At 35.9% G+C, this 22,646-nt stretch overlaps 1 protein-coding gene across 3 annotated transcripts in view; it reads right to left on the bottom strand.

The window, feature by feature from the left end:
• Nucleotides 1-22,646, bottom strand: part of rims2b (regulating synaptic membrane exocytosis 2b) — a 172,603-nt gene that overhangs the window by 44,412 nt on the left and 105,545 nt on the right. For 2 of the 3 annotated variants that reach the window (XM_079591526.1, XM_079591527.1), the window contains 13 exons: nt 22,136-22,183; nt 14,740-14,870; nt 13,485-13,656; nt 13,066-13,219; nt 12,420-12,446; nt 10,759-10,827; nt 8,905-9,040; nt 7,765-7,851; nt 7,316-7,387; nt 4,955-5,047; nt 2,294-2,353; nt 2,036-2,110; nt 150-335 (listed from right to left, as the gene is read on the bottom strand). In XM_079591526.1, the coding sequence (XP_079447652.1) occupies nt 150-335; nt 2,036-2,110; nt 2,294-2,353; nt 4,955-5,047; nt 7,316-7,387; nt 7,765-7,851; nt 8,905-9,040; nt 10,759-10,827; nt 12,420-12,446; nt 13,066-13,219; nt 13,485-13,656; nt 14,740-14,870; nt 22,136-22,183 (1,310 nt within the window). Of the gene's footprint in view, nt 1-149; nt 336-762; nt 820-1,736; nt 1,782-2,035; nt 2,111-2,293; nt 2,354-4,954; nt 5,048-7,315; nt 7,388-7,764; nt 7,852-8,904; nt 9,041-10,758; nt 10,828-12,419; nt 12,447-13,065; nt 13,220-13,484; nt 13,657-14,739; nt 14,871-22,135; nt 22,184-22,646 lie in introns of all 3 variants that reach the window. The other variant, XM_079591525.1, reaches the window with a different exon arrangement.

Here is a 22,646-nt window from a genome sequence, read left to right as displayed (position 1 = left end):
CTAATCTATAAATGAAGACAAATCAAAAACAGCATCGTTACAACAGGGTTAAAATAAGAGGAGGTGGAGAGAGGCATTCCAGGTGACAGGAAGCAGAAGGCATGGTTTCGTTTAGGGCTTTAGTGCTTGTTGTGATGGGTCTGGGTCACCTCGTTAAGGCAGGAGAGGGAGGAGCGGATCTCCCTGACGGTAAGGACGGCATGGATCTCATGTAGCCGGAGTCGGGCCGCTCAGACGAGCGGGAGCGGGTGTAGACCGGTCGCTCCATCATGGGCCGCTGGTCAGCTGACCTGGACCTGTAATGGTCATGTCTGTCCACCATGCTGCGGCTATACCTGCAGAATGTTAGTCAAAAAGCCACGCTCAGCTGAGCCCCACTGCATCATGGGATCACAGGGCATCAAATGCTCTATAACCGCAGCTTGTTTGGTTGTTCCTGTGAAATGATGCTGGTTGGCTAATAATCGGCAAAAAAAAAAAAAGTTTCAATATTGGCTGCACAGGGTCATCAGCATAAACAGAAACTCATAAAGAAATACCAAACTGAAACAAGCAAAAAATAAGCGTTAACCAAAGCAAGTCAACAAACTGACATGTGCAGGTAGGCAAAAGTTAAAGAAACAAACAAATAAACGCTTCTGGAAGCTGCTGCAAAGAAAACAAGTGAAGACATTTCATACTGACACAACAACGAGCCCCATGACTAGTCTACTCTATTCCTCTATACTGCTCTCTATACTTCTACAAATTCTACTGCATTACCTCAGATCGTCCTCAAAGTACTCATTGTTAGCTGGGAACTCTGGAATATGGTCCTCTCTATAGAGGTGCATAAGAGAAGAACATGAAATGGTCATTTAGCAGCTCTCATTGCTGTCAGGAGTTGCTACACAGCCTTATCACACAATATACCCTTGTGTAAAAGAAGTGTGCCTAATTGTATTGAATGAGCACCTGTAGTGCATTTCAAATCTTAAAAGTACTGTATACTTTTTTGCTAAACTGTCCTTGCAGATAATATAATATTAATGAAAGTACACTTAAAGAGAGTACACTTTCATGACTGATTCTAAACACACTTAAGGAGACTTAAGTAAAAGTGCATTTCAAAAGTTTTATTTTAAATCATCATGTTTCAATAGCCTTTTGTTGTGATTTACAGAAGTACACTTAGTGTACTTAATTGGTTAAACAAAATTCAATATAAATTCATATAAATTATATTCATATTCATATAAATTATATTCATTTCATATAAATCAAAACAAATATATTTTCATTTAATTGCAATCAACATGCAATTAAGTGACGTAAAACATTACATTCAGTTCATACTTAATTTATTATTTTTACAGTATATTATTTCCATATTAAGTACTCTTTTTAAAGTATATTATTTCCATATTAAGTACTCTTTTTAAAAGTATGCTAAAGTGATCTTTTTCATAAGAGTTTATAGATAATGTAATATATAGCATACTGTTCAAAGTGAGAGTCGGTTACTACTTTAAAAAACAAACTAACTAAAACGAAATTAACTTCATTACGTTTTTAAAACTAGGTACCATACTAATGTAAAATAAAATGTGAAATGTTTTTCACTGTGCTAAAGCTTCCCAGAACATTTAAAAATGCTGTAAAAACGTAAAGGTAACAGGATAACTAAAACATCTAAATTGACTTAAGGTCTGCACTGAAAACGACTACTGAAACTATTTCACTCAATGTAAAAATACCTTTCTGTATCTGTAGATGGCTCGATTTCTATCCTGGGGCATGTCCTACTGAATAAACCAACCTCAGTGTGTTAGTGCCACGCTTAGTACATGATATTCAGTTTTTATTTGCTTGAAAATTTATAAAAAGGTCAGTGTTTGAGAAGATAACTAAAATAAACAGGAGTCTCAAATTCACATCTAGACACAAAGTCTCAGTGGGAACATAAATTGGGCATCTGTCCCTAGCACTAACTGATGAGTAAAAAGAAAGAGAGTTTGTGATGTATTGTGGGTGTTTATCTCTACAGAAATCTTACCTGTAGTCCCCACTGGTTCCATTCATGACATGATTGGGCCATGGAGTAGATACATGATTGGGCCCATTGTAATATCTTTAAATGGAGGATGAGGAACGATAAGATTGAAATGAAGAAAGGAAAGTATGATTAGAATGAGCAACAGCTGAATTCGGGCAAGGGGTGAGAGTTATGTCTCTATAGTAAAATAGTCCACTTGAACACTTTTATGGATGCATAAACATAATGCATGTCTCAACTTAAGTATCTGGGTTTTACCTCTCAGGTGAATCAAAAGAGTCACTGTAGGTAGACATTTGTCTATCTCTCCTCATCCTCCTGAACACAAAATAACACATAATCAGATCCTATGTGCCAAACACAATTCTACTTGCCAAAAAGAACTCCAATGCAGCCATAAAGTGCTATAGATTCACATTTGCTTACGATAACAGATCTTAAGTTAGTTATGTCATTATGATATGGCACATCACTCACGATTTTTCCAAGATAATGGAATAATTATTCCAATTCGTAAGTGAAAACAAAACCGTTTTCTCAAGATCTCATTTACTTTTATGCATTTGTTAGACACTTTTACCCAAAATGACTCGCATTGCATTCAAGGTATACATTTGATTAGTTCATTCATTCCCTTTTGAACCCATAACCTTGGTGTTTTGCCAACAATTTGAGCTACACCAATCCTCTCAGGAAATCTAAGATTTCAAAGAAATAAAAGATTGGCAATGCAAAAGTCGATGCCACAACGCTAGGTTGTTGTGGGTGGTTCCCAGGGAGTTGCTAAGGGGTTCTGTGTGTCATTTTTGTATGTTGCTTTTGGCATTGCTATTGGTCAAAATCAAAAGAGCCCATCCTTAGGTCTATTGAGTGATTTTATAGCAGTTTTATCATCTCCTAAGCAGTGCTGGGTAGATTACTTACAAATTGTAGTCCGCTACCGAATTGCATGACGAAAATTTCAATTTGTAACATTTTACATTTTTATAATTTTATGTATTACTAGCTTTTCATAAACTCACTAACCCCCTGCAAGTTCCTTCACAAACCACAGTTTGGGAAACCCTGATGTAATGTTTAATGCCATTCGTATTGTGGAATGTATTCTCTTCCTACTGTATTTGTATTTGTATATCAGTATGGAATCATTAAAATTGTCCTATTCAAATCAATATTATGATAAATGAGTTAGGTCAAAAGTAAAAGTATCTAATCTAAAAAATCTAAAAGTAATCAAAAAAGTACCACAGTCAGAATACATTATCTAAAATGTGTAACGTTACAAACTTCAATTTTCGTCATAGAATTTGTCAAATAAAACACATACTAAAATGTTTAAATATTTTAGTTTTTTTTTGTTCTCAATTTTCCATGTTATTTTAGCCATTTGACTAGTGGCTGGTGTGAAATACCACAAATCGAGAAGACTTTACAAACATTAAGTGATACACTTTTTAGAAATGAAGATTTCTATCTTTCTATCTCTAAGAGGTATGCCTCTTGTCAACAAGCCACATGGTTTGAGGAACTTACTATTACTTAATCGTAAAAATGTATATAGTATTTTGATTCCCAGGGAATGCCTGAACCGATAAAATAAATACCTCAAATGAAATTTAAGTTACTTTAGATAAAAGCATCTGCCATGTTTATGGTTACATCATGGAATACTCTTAAAAATAAAGGTTCCAATAAGCGATGCCATAGAATAATTTTTTTTGGTTCCCAGTTATGAAAAGAACAACTTTTTTTTCTCAGTGAGAAGAACATTTGAATAATCTAAAGAACCATTTTCCACTATAAATACTTTTTGTGGAGTGGAAAGATTATGGATGTTAAAGAATCTTTATGGAACCATAGATGCCAATAAAGTACCTTTATTTTCAAGAGTGAAGAGATATGCAAGTATATTAAGGTCTGGTCACATTTACTGTTGTAAGGTGAATTTTTACAGGCAAAATCAAGTCATTTCAATAGGAGTCCACATGACTGAATTTCACGTGAGGGTAAATTCCAACACAGATTCCGCAATGGGTTACAGTTGGTCATGTGAACACTGCTTGGTTTGAAAGTGACTTCTATGTGAACTGTTTCACGCATCACAACACTATTGACAAATAAACCTTTTTTTTGCCCTCGAAATTTTGCTAATGTGAATGGCGCAAAAAATATGTGAATCTTATCACACCTTAGGGCTTCCGTACACCAAAGCTGGCAAGGTCTACGCCATAATAACCGAGTCTCCACTACACATCCTAAATAGATTCAATCCCATATTTCTGAGGGTAAATCATATATTTATATATAACATGGTGAACATTCACTGTAGCTTGCAGTTTTTTGACTGGCAGTTCTGTCATAGAGTGACGCTAGTTGGCTTGGGACCGAAAGAGCTAGTGCTCAGTCATCAAAACAACACAAGCCATCCAGTGAGCAGCGCTGAAGATGCAATTCATTACGCCACAGTGGGAATGGTGGAGTGGGAGCTGCTAAAGAGACATACATACACATTTCCTTTGGGAAATATTGTTCTAAGATTACTGGCGTACTTAGTAGCATAGTCGGCAAAGACACAATCTGAACGCTATCATCTATGTTTATCCACGTGAAAGGAGCCATAATGACTCCATATCATTATGATGACGGCACAAAGCTTTCTCAATGGGCAGAGGACTGACGCTACAGCGACACGTTCAATTTGCCACTGTTTTTCAAACATTTACCACATTTCTGTAAGAAAATGGCCCATTTGACGTTATTGTCTCCTTTTCCGCCCATTGGAAAGTTTCCTTCGTAAATCTGGAGACATAAACATGACACATTTTGAAAGGCGCCACTAGCTATTCTGGCCCAAACTACTACCCACGGCACTAATATGAAGCATCATGAGAACGAGAGTGAACCGCTGTGGTTTACTACCTGTCCACGCTATTGTACCCTTCTGAGTATGCACGGGCCATCCTAGTGGAGCGCAGTAACCTGACCGCGTCTTCCCGATAGAGGGGGCACATACTATGAGTAAGAACAGAAAGTGAAAGTGCAGTAGTTAGAGACGGGTGGGACAAGTAGGCATTATCTGGGTGGTAAGAGGGTGGGACACCTTTTTTTGGCACCTCCACTCTGAAAGAAGGAACAGGTGAAGATCACCCAAAGCACAAAAGAAGAAATCAAGTAACCTCAAGTCAAGAGAACTATCTAAGCTATCGAAACAAGCATTTGTGTGGCTGCAAACACTGCAGCAAAGATTTGCTAAACCCGCAGAAGTGAAAATGTAGTGCTTTTCTGGTGGTGCGAATTAATGTGAAAGTACAAGTACTTGCATGTATTACTATCACACGCTAGCAAGTACTAGCAAACGCACAACACTACACTGTTCTTTTGGAAGGAATCCTGGGATGAATTCACTAAACAGCGTGTCAAAAATACCAAAAGACATTAGCCTTTCAAGGCACTTTATAGACTGCACTTTATTTCCAAAACTGTATTTGCTTGGCTAAAGTATATTTTGAGTTTTACGTGTAGGCTAGGGTATGTGTACGGTGCGCATTTCATAAATATAGTCATCTGTAGATGACTGTAGAGGAACAGCATAGAAATTGAATGAAGATGAAAGTCTAAAGTCTAGAGTCAATCGCGCGTGTTTGTGCATGCTATCAAATGGAGTATACTTTGATAGGCTGTGCGTTTGGCAGTGTCAATATGCTAAACGCCATGTCAAAACTGAAGTATACTTTAGGCTTTCCATCACACTATTATGGCCATGGCAGTAAACTGAACGAGAGATGTTTGTTTACACTTTTTTACTATTCATTGGAGTAGTAATGATGAGCAAATGATGGAAATGAGCGATTATTGGGATTTGATTACCAGGCATTTATCCGTGTAAAAGCATAACACATTTCAAGAGATCACTGGGTGTCTGGACCTCTGTGGTGCAGATATGCTGTACAATTATTGTGAAAATTGCCTATTGAAAATTAACCTTATTTGTTTGCTGCATCCCCCACATTATAGTACCCAGAACTGACCCGAAAGAACAGAACTATAGTGTGCAAATCACTTTCAGCACAGAATATTGTTGCCTGGTTTGTGAAAAATTAATCCCCAAAGGTTTTAATACAAGATTTGACCAAATAATTGACCAGAGAAAATGACACTATTGTCCAAACGTTTGGGGTCTAGAAATTAATAAATTTATGCAAGAATGCATTGAATTGATTTAAAAAAAAGAGTAAAGATTGTTATAAAATATGTCTATTTAAAATAAATGCTGTTGTTGTGACATTTCTACTCAAAGAAAATTGTCACGCTTTTCACCGAAATATTAAGCACAACTGTTTTCAACATTGTTAATAATAAGAAATGTTTCTTGAGCATATTATAATGATTTCTGAAGGATCATATGACACTGAAGACTGGAGTAATGGCTGCTGAAAATTCAGCTTTGCCATCACAGGAATACATTACATTTTATGTAAAAAAAAATGTTATTTTAAATGTTAATAGCATTTCACAATATTACTGCTTTTTTTGTATTTTCAATCAAATGAATGCAGCCTTGGTGAGCATTAGACACATTAAGAAATCTTACCGACCCCAAACTGGTGAACAGTAGTGTATTTCGTCCCTCAGTTTGAATACAAAACAAACAAAAATTGTTTAACACATTTAAAGTAATACATTTACAATGGTAAATAAACAGACATGACATATTTTTTTTTTTTTTAAGTATACAGCATACGTGTTAAACCATATCATATTACAGTATAAGTGTTAACATGAGATTTTGCCATGTCATGATTATATGAAGCCAGTAAACTGTTAAATTTTCTGTAAGTAAGAAGTGTTTTGGTGCATTACTACTTTTTGTTTGTTTTTACAGAACAAGGGCAAGTCAAACTAGTTTTAATGGTAAAGTACAGTTCTTCACAGATTATGTAGATCTATGTAGGTCGTTCCTTGTATTGAAACCTGAACATTCCTTTAGATAGTGAGAATGTGACAGTATTATTAACAGAGAGGTGCTGAATGTTTTCTCATGTAAAAACATGACTATCATCTGAAGATGAGATCTATAATGCATGAGTGAATTAATTACATACATATTATGACTTATTAAAGTGAAAGAACAGCCTCATGTTTCTTATACAGTGCCATGTGTGGGCAAGCTGTCACCTGTCAATCATCTAGCAGCAGGGGGTAAGTGGGTGGGTGAGAGTGAGAGGAGTGCTGTGATTGGACAGAAGGGGGAGGTAATGCTGCTCTGGGGTAACAGAATACCTGGGGTCCTGGATAGCGGGGTCGATGGTTGGCTGTCTGTGTCTGGTTCGAGGAGGGAGGGTAAGATACTGGCTGCAACCACAGGGAGCAAAGAACAGAAATATGGCTGAATGGAGCTATTGAATATGGAGCGATGGAAAGATAAAAGCGAGAGAGAGGCAGAGATTGACGGATAAAAAAAAGTGTGATGTCAAAGAGAAAGGAGGAGGAACAGATTTTTTTTCCCTGCTTTTTTAAAATGAACTGAACCTTCCTACGGTTCTCTCTGTGCTGCTGGCACATCATATTTGTCTCACTGAATTTCCATAATCACGTTAACTGAAAAGATGAAGGTATATGGCAACATACCCATTTGTGTTCCCTCTATCAGAAAAAAAGCAATCTAAGACAAATAACTTTTAAGGGCACGATAAACACAAGCGCTTTCTAGCGTGTTATGTGACACATACCTGTCTGGCGAGTATCTGTCTTCAGACAGGTGTTGTCGGGGGCCATAAAGCGAGGGTGCTCCTCTCACACCATGGTCTAAACTTCGACTGAAGGAGGGGAGAGAAAAGGAGAGCCCTGCTTTGACAATGAGCACCAGGAACAGAAGTGCCATATTTAACGCGTTATTTTACTATTCTATAGACTAGATCATTTTTTGCATCTAATATTTATATTTTATTTCCACTTTATTTCAGTTAACAAGTAAAAAAAAATTTAAACAAGTTTTAAATAGTACTTTTAAATATTACGTTTTTACGTTTATTGAACCATTAGACAAAATTTTGTTCTTTAAAATTTTTTTAAAAAATAAAGTTTGCACATGTTTTATCTCATATTTGATACATCAGGATTTTATTGCTCATATGATATGATATAGGACAATATATTTATTCACATAAATGTATAAAATGAATGATACATTTATTCAGATGAATAAAAATGTGTAATTTGGTGCAGTTGCTAATATTAATTTGGCCAAAATGTAAGGTGAAATTATTGTAATGTAAAATAAAATAATCTTTATAACAGTACAGACGACTACGTACATAAAATGCATATAAATATCAGTTGTTACTCTATAACTCCTAATAATATGTCTTAGTAAGAAGATGATATTTAAATGCTTATTTTTATGATCAAAGTTTTTTTATTGGGGGGATAAGATTGAGAGAAAAGATGAAAAAATAAACATTCCTCAAAAGCCTGATGTATCATAATTGATGCTCACGTTTTAGCATGATTTTTTTTTTTTTAAGATAAATGATGAACCGGTAAGCATAATCAAGTACAGCTAAGTCCAGTAAGTGTTCATCTTAAATTATTATTAACAATATACAATTTATTTTTACGTTTACTTATAAACATTTCACAGCAAAAATACATGTGTATCTAAAGGGGGACGTTTGTACAATTATACTAAAAGGCATTTTACTTGTTAGAAAAGTATAAAGTATCAATCAGGCGACAGAAGGCATCTTCTGAACGTCCTGAAAGTTCCCATCTGTTTTTCATAGCACATTGAACCCATATTTCCAAAGATTCCTCATGATATGACCCTTTACACATAAATCACTCATTTGCGTTTTTCGGTTGTAGATTACCTTTGTGGGGGAGGAACGCTGGGGGAGCGTGAACGTGTGCGGATGATGTCTGATCGTGAACAGTGATTGGATGACATCACCTGCTCAGGTACAGACAGAGTGGAGCTCTGGAAATCCCTGCCATTGTGCCGGTAATCTGAGGCAAACACAACGCAACAGACATTTAACAACTCAACTCAACATTCAGTGAAATAAAGGAGCATTATAACTAGTATTATCTAATACAATGGAATCCAGACATTTTTGGGTGTCCAAATATTTTTTTGGGGAACTGTATTTTGTCTACCACACAATAACACTTTACGAACATGAAAATGCAACGCCTTAAGAAGTGAACACAACCGTTAAGAGTCCTGTCACAACGTCAGAGTGAAATGACGGTGAGGATTTTCGCTGTGCCGAGTTGGGAGCGACTAAAGTTCACAGTAATCTCCTCTCTGACAATATCCTTTAATTTGATTTGTTGATCAGCGTGTGTGAATGCACACAAAGACCTGGGTAGCCCACGTGCAATCAGACATCAAAAATATCATTCCAGAGACAACAGACATCCCTCTGGAGTTTCATTTATTTAAATCAGATCAGGTTGTGTGTTCAAACGGTCAGTAAGATTTATTTAAAAATATTTATTAAAATAATAATAATAATACTTTTGTTCAGCAAGAATGCTTTAAATTGATCAAAAGTGACAGTAAAGTCATATATAAATGTTACAAAAATGTCTATTTAAAATAAATTATGCTCTTTTAAACTTTCTATTCATCAAATAATTAATCAAATAACTGTTTTCAACATTGATAATAATAAGAAAAGTTTCTTGAGTAGAATATCAAATCATGTGACACTGAATAGTGCAGTTATGATGCTGAAAATTACATTCATAATTTAACAAAAATCTAATAATTTACCAAAATATATTCAAAGAAGATTATTTGTGTACTCATAGGAATCTGATCTAAATTATTGACTGTCCACACTGTGTATCACAACTGATCAAGTCTGATTTGTGTGTCATGTGGCTCTTTTTCATTTTCCGGAATATCTGTGTTGGTTTCCATGGCAATGATGTTGCGTTGGTAAGGCTACACCAAAAACAACATGGAGGAGGTCTGCAATGCTGTCTTAGAATAATGTGTATCTGACTGCAGCGCTGGACTAATGAAGCAGCGACAGAAACGGATGCTTTTATGAACGGCTTTATTCCATGCTGCTGTCTCTGCCGCACAGTGAAAAAAGTAAACACACATCATCACTGGACAACACAGAGATGTCTCCATTATATTATTTTCTGCGTGACCAGCACATTGACAACAACACAACACAATCTTGTTTCTGCAACGACGTCTGACGTGTTTACATTTTACGTGGAGTGTGAAAGAGACATATATCAGAAAAGCTGTGAGAAATCCTATCAGAGTGGTCAGACTGAAATGGATTTCCAGAAATTATAATTGAATAGGATTTTAAACCATATATGAATGTAGCTTGAAATGGATTTGTAAAAATCGGATTTCATGTGACTTTTGGCATTCCCACTTGCTAAATATGATCTAATTCCAATATTTGGACTGAAAGTTTGAACAAGGCTTATAAGACTGACCCCAAACTCAGAATATAATCACACTGTTGTGTCCACTTTCCACTAAAATGTAAGTGAAGTGTAAAAATAACTCTACAGTATAACTTAGTTTTAGATTTGAAATCTAAAAAAGTTTATAAATGAATTTGATATATAAAAGAGCACTGAATATAATTGAAAAGTAGTGAATAAAATGCTTTCAAGGACGCTCAAGTCTTCAGTTGTTTTCTAAGTACAGTGTGATACTAAAGCAGAGAAAAGTGACTTCGCTGTACCTGAGATAACACCAATCCCATCTTCACAGTCGTAATCAGAGAACTCGCTGTCACTGATTCTCTGTGATCCTGAGAGAAAGAGAGAGAGAGAGAGAGAGAGAGAGAGAGAGAGAGAGAGAGAGAGAGAGAGAGAGAGAGAGAGAGAGAGAGAGAGAGAGAGAGAGAGAGAGAGAGAGAGAGAGAGAGAGAGAGAGAGAGAGAGAGAGAGAGAGAGAGAGAAGAAGAAGAAGGGTGGAGGAACAGATCACGAGGGACATAATGAAGAAAAGACCCTCTTAACGTGTAATCCACAGGACGGTTCACGTGAGGTTAAGTAATCTAGCTAGGGTCACAGCACAGCAAACACACATACTAAACTAGCATCATGTTATCACAGATGCACCAATTTTGAAATTATATTATTAACATTTTTAAATAATTGGAAAAAAACTTTAACATTTCCAATTAATTATAAATGAATAATTTTAAAAATGTGTTTTTATTATATTGTTTTTTTTATATACTTTTATAATAAAATAATATTTTTTTAATGTGGCTGATATAATAGCTGATATTATAAATATATACATTGCCTAACATTATTTGTGTTCGTTTATTTCATTTTAATAAAAATTTTAGGCATGAAAAAATGCTTTTTACTTCTGAAAGCTTTTAAGAGTGTATAGTTTGACCTAAAAAAAAAGACCTGATATTCTTATATTGGATATTATTCAACCTAAAAAGAATGATCATTTAGAAATACTTATATTGGTCCATTTGTAGTAATAATTTCGAAAAACATTAACTAATGAGAATTACAGTATTTAGTAACATTTTGGTAACATTCGTTATTAGAAAAACTGTTCGATGTTAGTCCCTTTGAGCTGAAGTCCATTTAATAATATTAATAGATGCAACTTTTGATTTGAATAATATATTGAGAATGACCTGAGAATATTTGACATTAATTAGTTTTTTCCATGCTAAGGCATAGCTTATGCGAAAGTAACCTGGACTAGTTTGTGAAAATAAGTCACTATATTGATGATGTATCATTTGCATGTATAACAAACTGCATTTGTTTCTAATGAAATAACTTTAGAGGCTCGTTGTATCTCTTACAATATATCCATGCCAGGTAATTTTAGTGTAAGCTGACGCTTTCTCATTTGTTACCTTTCTACATTGGAAAAACAGCTGCATCTCACGATGAAACTCACATTGATAACAGAAACATACTTTGGTTCAGACCCAAATAATACAAAATGAGTCAGTGTGAGTAGAACCAAGTGTGAAGCAAAGTGAGGTTTGCTATCATTTAGTTTTGAAATCAAAATAGTGAAACACAGCAAACATCAACCACAGAAAGGTTTGTGAGAGACTGGGAAAAGCGTTAGCAGTCCATACATAGATCTGCTCAGGAACAGCTATCAACTGGGCTGATTTTATATTTTTTAATGGTGAAGATCAGGCCTAAAAAGGGATATAAGCTTTAAAATGAGGATTGGTGGCATGTAGCAGCAGCGATGGGCATTGACTCCATGCAAGCTGTGTGGAGTAGTGGGGGTTTCTGAAGAGTATGAGGCGGAATTGAGGGGAGATCACACTTTGGACAGTGTAAAGGATAGTAATCACATTGCTGGCCAATCACATGCTAACTGGAGCAAGCAGGTCAAAGTTACCTGAGTTGTATAAATACGGGCTCTTGACTGGAAATGTGTCAGTGGTGGATAGATAGTAATATTTTTTTGAAGGAAACAAAACATGAAAACAAGAAACACATCAACAAAAACAAAAACAAACATACACAAAATGTTCTTTTGAACTTTCTACACACACAATTTTAAAGAAAAAATGCATCATAGTTTCCCCAGCAATAATAAGCAAATATATAAACATAGAAAACAGTTATTTTAAATTGTAATAATATTTCACAATATTATTGTTTGATCAAATAAATGCAGACTTGCTGAGCATAAGAGATCGCAAACTTGTGACCGGTAGTGTGTATTTTTTTCACATGTCTATGCAATACAGTTCAATTCAAATGTTATTTTATGATTTAAACTGGTAAATGAAACAAAATTATTTAATGAATGATTGACATAAAATTAATTCTGACAGGACTGTTCACAGAATTCGATTTACAGAATGTGGCCCTGACTGGATTTAAATTTGTGATTCAAAATATTTTGCTGTTCCCACTGTGCGAGCAAAATCAGATTGAGATCACATTCAATTGTATTGTGAAGACTTTAGTTTACTATTATTAAGCAGTTTTAATTGAGTATGTTTGTGTTTATTGTAACAGTAGATGTGTGTACATACTCTGTAACCTGCGCGTTGGGCTCTCTCCATGTAGGAGACGTCTCTGCATGTAGGGTGAGGGGTTAGGCAGCGGCATGGAGGACACGTCATGTGTTTGGAGCTTATACCAATGAGGCTGATCATCCAACAGCGCTGTCTCCAGCTCTATCAGAATCTACACACACAAACACATTTACATTGACTTAGGATGTTTTGGGGTTTAAACTGCACAAATGTGCAATATTTAAAGTCTAATCTTTGCCAAGAAAGTCACAAAATACTTTTTTTTAAATTGATTTTAAACTAAAACTTCTCTTCATGTCTGATATTGCTGCCACAACAGTTTTCTTGCATCATACCGAGTAAACAGTGTGAAATCTTTTATTACTACGAACGTGGCATTATAGAGACAATACAGTGGGAAGGTGTTCCTCTCTCACCTCTCCCAGGAACTCGCTTTCTTCCTCTCGGACTCTGGCCTGGTCCCATAGCGTGATCTCCAGCATACGTTCCCTGAACTCTCGCCTGTGCACTGGCGAGTACATGAATGTCTGGTTCCACTTGGGTTCCAGAGATTTCTTCACTGTTTTCGTTCTCCTCTTGCTTTTATCGCTGAGAATAACAGGTGAGTTCATATTTTACTGCTGCTAATATGACTTAAACTTGAGGGGTTATATATATATATATATATATATATATATATATATATATATACACACTGTAGCACACATTATTAGATTTAATTACACATTTTGATAATAATTTTTAATATTATTACACATAATATTTATTCATTCATTCATTCATTTATATTCAGATATGAGTTTTCATTTCAAATGGAATTTATAGTTTTTTTTTTAGTAGTTGTCAGTCTGTGTTTGTGGAATATTTCCCATTCATTTCCCCCAAGTCTAAATCCTTTCTATAAAGGGAGGATTTTGAGGATTTTAGTGCATTTTCACTAGGTTTTGAAGTCTTGGAAATAAAAATGTAATGTCTTTTGAAAAACACCTTTTGTCCTGAAAATACTCAATTGGTTTACTATAAAAATGTATGTAATTGTGTCAATATATCAGTGATTTTAAAGGTGTCACTGTGAATAGACACACACATTTGTTGATAACAACTTTTTGGGGGATTAACCTCAATTTATTGTCCTGGCTTAGAGTAAAAAAAAAAGACAATTAGACAATTATAAAAATCTAAATGATATCTGTTTTTTTTTTTTTTTTAATATGAACAAAAGTAAATTATTTATAAAAATAAAAATAAAGTATCACAGTTTCCACAATAATATTAAGCACTATAACTGTTTTCAACATTATTATTTATAATAAAATGCTTCTTGAGCAGCAAATCAATATATTAAAATATAAAAATAATCATGTGACACTGAAGACTGAAGTCGTGACTGCTGAAAATTCAGCTTTGTCATAAAACATATTATAATTGAAAACAGTTCTTTATAATTTTAATAATATTTCACAATATCACTGTTTTAAAGTAGTTTTGATCAAATAAATGCAGCCTTGGTGAGCATTACAGAATTATTTCAAACACATTTAAAAAGCGCACCACCTGACCACAAACTTTTGAACAGCAGTGTAAGTATTGTTTACAAAGGTTATCAAAATCCAAATTCAAAGTTCTTTTGGAGGACAAAAGCTGAATATCTGAATTCTGAAGTGCAGGTACCTTCTGTCGGGGAGGAAGTAGATTTTGACGTAGGGATTTCTAGGTCGCCCGTCTTCTCGTGAAGGGAGGTCTTTGGCGCCCAGGATAGTGACAATGAGTTGATGTCCCACTTTATCGTACCATAGCTTGACCTGCAGGAAGACACGGACTCTCTTAGGTGGTGTGTAACGAAAGCTTACCCCAGAGGTCCCAGGGCAGCCCTGCAGAAGCGTCACATGCTTGGCAGAACTTTCCCAGAGCAGGTACAGCACCAGCACACACCAACTAAATCAAGCTAACTACCTCTCAAGATCAACTTTGATGATCAACTAAATTCACCACAAAAAAAACAAATACGAAATTCAAACTATTTCTAAACACTGAATCACATAGTTTGATACCACAATGTTTCTGGGGGCTTTTTGATGCACTCAATATTCCAGGTTGAATACAGCTTCATTATCACAGAATCTTTTTTTGACTTGCATCTCAGTTTGTAAAAACTTTTGTTTAGAGTAAACATACTGTATTGCACTTACTATGGGGAAAGACACCGTCCTAAATCTAAATTAAAAGCGATTAAGACCTTTCCCTTTTGAGGGAATTTGGGCTGCGTTGAATGACGACACTTTGGAGAACTCATCCAGCGTGATAGCATCGGAAGCACGTGTGAAACTAGTCCAATCCTGTTTGGCATTGTGCCGTGACGTAGCGTGTGACGGTGCACCACGGAAGCTACAAAGGTAAGCTGGCACACAATAGCATCACCTTCTGTTCTTCAGCAAGTGATCTGTGTGTGTGCGACTGTCATGTAAAGTTCTATGTCCTATTTGTTGTTTATCCTATAATTGAATATTAGGATAATTTAAAGAAATTATGGCGAGTAAGGAAGCTACAAAAAGTGTGTGCCTCCCAGACCCAGATACATCACAGGGAGGACACACACACAAGTTTTGTGAGCAGCTACCGCTCATGATGTTCCTCTCTCACCTCCAGCCTCATGTGAGCTTCCAGAAGAGGTGGAGACCGCTTCGGCCCTTTCTCTTCCATCATCTTCAGGTTCCAGACCTCACATTTGGGATACAGAAGCCTGCTCTGCAGCATATTCCACCCCGAGCAATTGCTCGATGCTTGAGTTCTTCAGTTCTGAGGAATTGGAACCTCTCAGCATTGAGGCGGGGAAGATTGAGGATTTGAGAGGTTCATCCCTCGCTGCTCTCAGTCCCGTGGGGGTTAACAATTCCGTTGATTGTGAGTCAAATCAAGTCCTAGGACTGGTTTGTCACGATAGATCTAAAGGATGCATACTTCCATATATCCATCCTTCTTCAACATCGGACGTTCCTGAGGTTTAGGGGTAAGCATTCTAATATTGTTTTCTTCCCTTTGCCTAGCTCTATCCCCTCGCACCTTCACGAAGTACGTGGATGCAGCACTGGGTCCTCTGAGACTCCAGGGCATTTGTGTGCTCAATTATATAGACGACTGGTTTATTTTAGCCCAGTCCCGACAGATGGCGGTTTGACATCAAGATGTTGTTCTTGCCCACATAAGGCACTTGGGGCTGAGGCTCAATCACAAGAAGAGCGTGTTATCTCCCCTTCAGAAAATTACCTTTCTCTGGGTAGCACATTTGTCTCCCACTTGTATAGAGTATATCATGATGACAGTAACCAGGATCAATCTAGGCCAAGCCATCACTGTAAAACATTAAAAGATTGCTGGGGCTCATGGCAGCTGCGTCCGATGTAATATATTTTGGCCTGCTGTACATGAGACCCCTGCAGTGGTGGCTCAGGACCAAGGGGTTTTCCCAGAGATGCTGGAGTTAACTCTCTGAGGATAGATCCTGCTGGATTTTTTCCTTATAATGGTGGGAACAACTTAAAATACTTTCATTTTTGGGGATACAAATAAGTGAAAGACATCATTAGAAACTATAACGTTTCTATAAAATATATCTACTATTATTTGTGTACACTCACAATAACAACAAAACTTTGTGATTTTGTAAAACAAAGAAAACATACAGGGTACGCTTTCTGTCGTCTCAGTCTTTGGGAAATTCTTTCTGAAACATTTCATAAAAATTAGCCAGAACTCACTGAATACTTGCCACACAGACATAAGAGATGCGTTTCGACAAACAACCCACTGTCCGCTGTGGTTATCCCTCAGGCAACGCAGCTCCACTGGTGCTGGATGCCATGGTACAGGCATGGCCGAGCCGAGTGCTTTGGGTCTCCCAAGAAGGGGTCCCCAGTGCCTTATCAGGGCACACTCTATGAGGAGTCCTACATCCTCAAAAGCTCTATTATCGGGGGTTTCCTTTCAAGACGTCTGTGAACACTTTTATGAGATTCTACAGTCTGCATCCCTTTGTCACACATCCTGAATGCTTGAGAGCGGCTTGCTTCAGCCTATCAGAAGCTGAGGCTGTTGTGTGCTGGCTTACCTTTGTAGCTTCCGTGGTGCATCACGACGCGTATATATATATACTGTTTTGAATGAACAGCCATGTTAAAGACTAACAATATACATGGTAACATGAGACTAGTGTGATAAACTGCATTATAACGTTTTACAGACAAGGTTAGTAACAAACTCTAATGACAAGACACAGGTAAACCCAGTGAGATTAACACAATGGTCTACATTCATGATGACAATTTACATTACAAAATTCACTCATGTTTTCACACTTGCCCAATACAGCTAATTCATGAAAGAATATCGGAAGGACACCTTTAATATAAATGTGTTTTTACTTTTCTTTTACAAACTGAGGGACGAGTTTTTGGAAGAATCTGCAGTATGCCACATCAATAGATATTGAACTGCATGTAACCCAAAATATTAGAGGGGAACTACTAGTCTATGATTTCTGAAATATTGCATGTTAGGCTACATGTGAGAGGATTTGAACAGTTGTTTGTGTGCTAGTCTGGGTTGTGGAATATTCCATCCCTCATTGGCTGGCCAGGGGATGAGGGCGTGTCTACCACCAGTCTTGTCCAATCAGATGACTCAAATGTAGTCACAATTTGTCACATTTATTCTAAAACTGACAGACACTTTCAAAGCCCAGCAATCCAAATCAAATAAAATACCACACAAGAGACTAAGCCAAGGAAATGTTAACACAAAACAAAACATTTTTTAAACTTTGTGTGATTATCTAATTTCAACCCAAACTAGAATTTAAAAGAAGCAGCTTTGAAAGTCTCAGTTGCATCTATCTGGGAATGAAATAAACTAAATATTAATTCTCATACATGCACACTACATAGTAAATTATCCTAAAAACCAAGAAGGGCAAAAACTGGAAGGTTTTGAAACAAAATTTAACAAAATTTTAATAAATAAATAATTAAATAATCAGATTCATCTCGCCAAAAAAGTATTAATATATCTTGAAATAAATGAATTAGCAGTTAAATAAATCTAAACCTAAATGTCCTTACTTGAATAAACAATTAAATCAAAAGTTACATGTATTAATTTATTTAGAAGTAATTAAAACAGTGTTAATCAGTATAATGAGTTAAAAGGTGCTTATTTATTTATTTATTTATTTATTAAAGGCAGTGTAGGCAATTTGTTCCAGAATTATAATTTTTTTGTTATGCTGGTTGAAAGTCTCCATATCCTGATAGCAATCACTATGTTAAGTGCTCTAAATGTATTTATATTAGGGCTGTCCGTTAAACGCGTTATTAACGGTGTTAACGCAAACCCATTTTAACGGCGTCAATTTTTTTATCGCGAGATTAACGCCTAGCAAACTTTGTAGTTTTTTTCACATGCTTTTGCAACAACTAGTAACATTATTAAAACTACAACACCACACCGGATCTAGCTAGACCAGAAACAAAACAACAGGCACGCCGCACACACCTGTTTGGGTTTGCGAACCGGCCAAAGAGTGGACGAGAAGCGCAGAGCCGAGCCGCGTCTAGGACAACTGAGCGCGTCTAGCATATTGGACGCGCACTTTCTCAGTTTATGGCCAGCAATAAAAACGCTGAATGGCGCCGCCGGTGTGTGTACACTCATAGAGAATAATGTGTTCGAATTTTAAATACGAGGCGCTGCGCGACGCGGCGCTTCTCGTCTGAACATTACGTTTTGAGTGGATGGAATGATGAGCGCGAGACGCCGAAATGCCAATAAGATTCTGAATGGAAAGTTTACTTTTAAAAAGTTGCCAAATGGTTCAATTGACAAGACCAAAGTGATCTGTGTGTTTTGTCGTTGTGAACTGAGCTATCATCGCAGCATGTAGTCGCAGCAGTCTGAACTTGATGGCCAAGCACACACACAGCTGATGCGTTTCTATAACGTTACCTCGTCAGTATTTCTTTCACCCTTTCATTGATGGACAGTGTTACATTGTGTGAGAGATTATTTGCTCCAAGTGAGAATGTTAGTGTGGAATTGAACACAGTATATGCCAATGTTGTTTTCAATAAAAAAAAAAAACATTTGCACAAAGCAAGCCGATCCACTTTTCCATGTTGATAAGAGCATTAAAATGAGAAAAAATAATGGAACAAAAAGAAATCAAGAGACATTTAGAATTGATAAAAATGATTAATCGCGATTAAATATTTTAATCGTTTGACAGCCCTAATTTATATATATCTATATCTATATCTATATATATCGTCTGTAGAAGTCATAGGACCACAAAATGTTCGTTCAATCATTGCATTCGGTCAATTTATGCGTTTCAATGGCAACACTACCAACGGCGAAATGAATCTGCCGCAGTCAGGTGGTACAGGTCAGTGCTCTTTAAGTTGTTTATGCTCATTATTACAGTATTGTAATGATATGTGTGTACAGTATTGTAAAACTACATGATGTAGTTTAACGTCGTTTCTCATCTTGTGACGCTTTGAAAACTCTGCTGTGTGCGTTCATGTGTTTTGAAGGAGGCGTGGCTTTGGAGAGCACTCTGAAGGGAGGGTGGGATCTCATGCTTTCAAAGCTAACTTGCTATTGCTAGCCACTCCGAAAATTGCCTAACCTACCTTTAAATCAAATAATGAAATGCTCCAATTTGTTTGTGATATTTAATATATCCAATTGCACAATTTATTCTGTAATGTAATTACCTTTTTGTTTTTTTGCATAGAAAAATAGTATTTTGTCACGTTTAATAACATAGGTTTACTTCCAGAATGACAAATTAAACATTTAATTATACAATTTTGAGTACTTGAGTACACTTCTCAAGCATTTATAATAGCTTATTATCTCACTTCCAAGCATTTGCCCTTTCAGATCACTAGAGCTAAAAGAAACACTATAATGCATCTTTAGAGAGAACTTACTATCCTAAAACATACTCCAATACTAATGCATGCAGCAAAGCAACAGAAAGTGCTCAATACAGACTAGGGCAATCCAGGTAGCTTCCATTGCAAAAATCAGCAGGGGGAGGCTTCAGTCCAAACAAATTGTACCATTTGATTCTTACACAGATGTATCGAGGTCTGTGTTTTTATTTGTTGACTGCATCAGGAATAGGTTTGGGTACTATTAGAATTTTAGCGATTCCGATTCTAATTCCCATTCTGCTTATTGATTCCAATTCTTATTGATTCCAATTCTTATTGATTCCCAGTTTTTATTCCAATATGGTAAAAAATATCATTTAGATATCAGACATATTTATTCTGTTTCTGTGTCTTTGCAAAACATTCTGAATACCATGAACGGTAACACTTTATTTCAGTGTTCAGTTCTCACTTTGAACTAGTTGCCTATTAGCTTGCATATTACTAGGATATTGGCTGTTTATTAGTACTTATAAAGCAAATATTAATGCCTTATTATGCATGACAAAAGTTATTCAGTCAAGATCAGTGAGTGATTTTCTTTTTCTTTCATTCTTTGATTAACAGTAATGACAGACAGCAGCAGGTTTATTAGGCTGCTGTCACTTTACGACTTAATGCACAGATCCAATATACTTTTACACATGCGTTTTCTTTCTCAACTGTTTGCGCTCACTTAAGACATAACTGACTGTGTTAGTTTAAGATGATATTTTGACTACATTGTGTGTGTATTTGTCTGTTAAAGCGCAAGAAGACGTGAAAGAGAACTCAATTTAGTATTCATGCACTATATGAGGGGTGAAAATTTGGTGCGCGCGCTCTGGATGTGTCCAGCACGCAAGTGCCGAAATGAGGTTTTTTTTTAGTCTTCTTGCTCTTGAATGCTTTCGAACCACAGGAATCGATAAGTGGAATCTAAATTAAAAAAATTATAATTAACCAGTATCCTTGACCTAAATTATCCGATTTCAGAAATGGAATTTATTTTTGATCCAACCCCTAATTGGGAAACAATAGTCTGAAAATCTATCATCACAATATCAAAATTTTTGAAAATTGATTTTCGAAACTATTGGAGATAGTATCTAAATGAGAAATCATTAGCAAGTGCTATTAAATAATTAGTTCACTTAAAAATGTATATTTCATCATTTACTTTCCCTCATTTTGCTCCAAACACATATTATTCTTTTTTTCTCTGTGAAACACAAATCAATGTTTGTTTTTTATAAATACTATTTTGTCACTGATGTCTTGTGTGCATAACATGCCAGGTTTAAACAACTTCTTTTTTTTTGTTCCACAGAAGAAAGCATGTCACATGGGTTTGCCTAAACAGTAGTCATTTGGTACAATTTGTTTATTTATCTATGAAGTTTAGAAAAATGTTCTACATTGGAAAATGCAATATTATCTTGAAAGTGTGGCAAGTAACAGTGTATCTCTTCATTATAACACAGAACATAATATTTGATATTACTGATACAAACCGGGCCTCTTTGGCATTGATTTTTTATTGTACTAAAAATTGAAACTAGCAACATGCATTTCATACAAAATAATTTCTTTAAAATATAATACAAATATAAAGTTCCATGTTACATGACAAAGAATGAAAAAATTCTGCCTAAAAAAAATCAGTTTAAAATTTAAAGAGACTTAATTTAGTAACCTACGCTAATTTCAAAACCATGCCACATAAAAAGAGGGTAAAACAAATGTCTCTTTAAACTATAAAATTGTTTTCTGTTTTCATGCAGAATATTTCAAGCCTCAGGAAGATGGCCTTTCAATTAATTAAGCAAAAATCAGACTGTAATAATGAAACGGCTCTTATGATTTGTGGTTATAAATTGCAAGGACAATGACATATTTGGTTGGGGGGAATAAAAACTGAACAAAAGAGCAAGGGGGAGAAACTTGGAATGCTGCCGTTTTCCTGCAGTGCATTTTCCAAATAACGCACAGAGAGAGTAATGAAGGATTGAGAAAGACTGCCAGAAATGAAAGAAAAGATTTAAAAAAAGTCTGAGCAGAGAAAGAGAGAGAGAGAAGTCTGACGATGTTACCTGGACCCTAGGGACAAAAGGCGTGGTTCTTCTACTAAGGCTTGGACTCTGGATAAGCAAAATTAACAAAGAAAACAAAAGCAAAACAACTAAACCAAAACTGCACAGAGGCACACAAATTAAAACAACCCATCTGAGAATAAATAGCCTAACAGAGTGACGTAAGACAGCTCTTGTTCATGTATCAAACTGCTTCATATTCAAACATTACGATAATCTTAAATCTGAATTAACCATAGACTCGTGTGTGAGTCCTGAATAGTGTCAAAAGATGAGTCTTATAATGCAATGTAAGTGTGCTTATATAACCACAGTGACACACATTGGTATGTACAGCTTTTCAACTTTAAATGCCTTATAATGTTTCTCAATCATGTATACAGTCAACAACAACATGCAGCAATGATCAGTATATGTGTTTTCAGGTTTTAGGATAAATCTCCCTCATTCCAAACAAAAAGAAAACACATTTACAACATCGCAACCCATAGCAAGATAGAAGAACAGATAC

Source organism: Phoxinus phoxinus (assembly GCF_949152265.1).
Source record: "Phoxinus phoxinus genome assembly, chromosome: 19".
Classification (NCBI taxonomy): Eukaryota; Metazoa; Chordata; class Actinopteri; order Cypriniformes; family Leuciscidae; genus Phoxinus; species Phoxinus phoxinus.
This window is presented reverse-complemented; position numbering and strand designations above follow the sequence as displayed.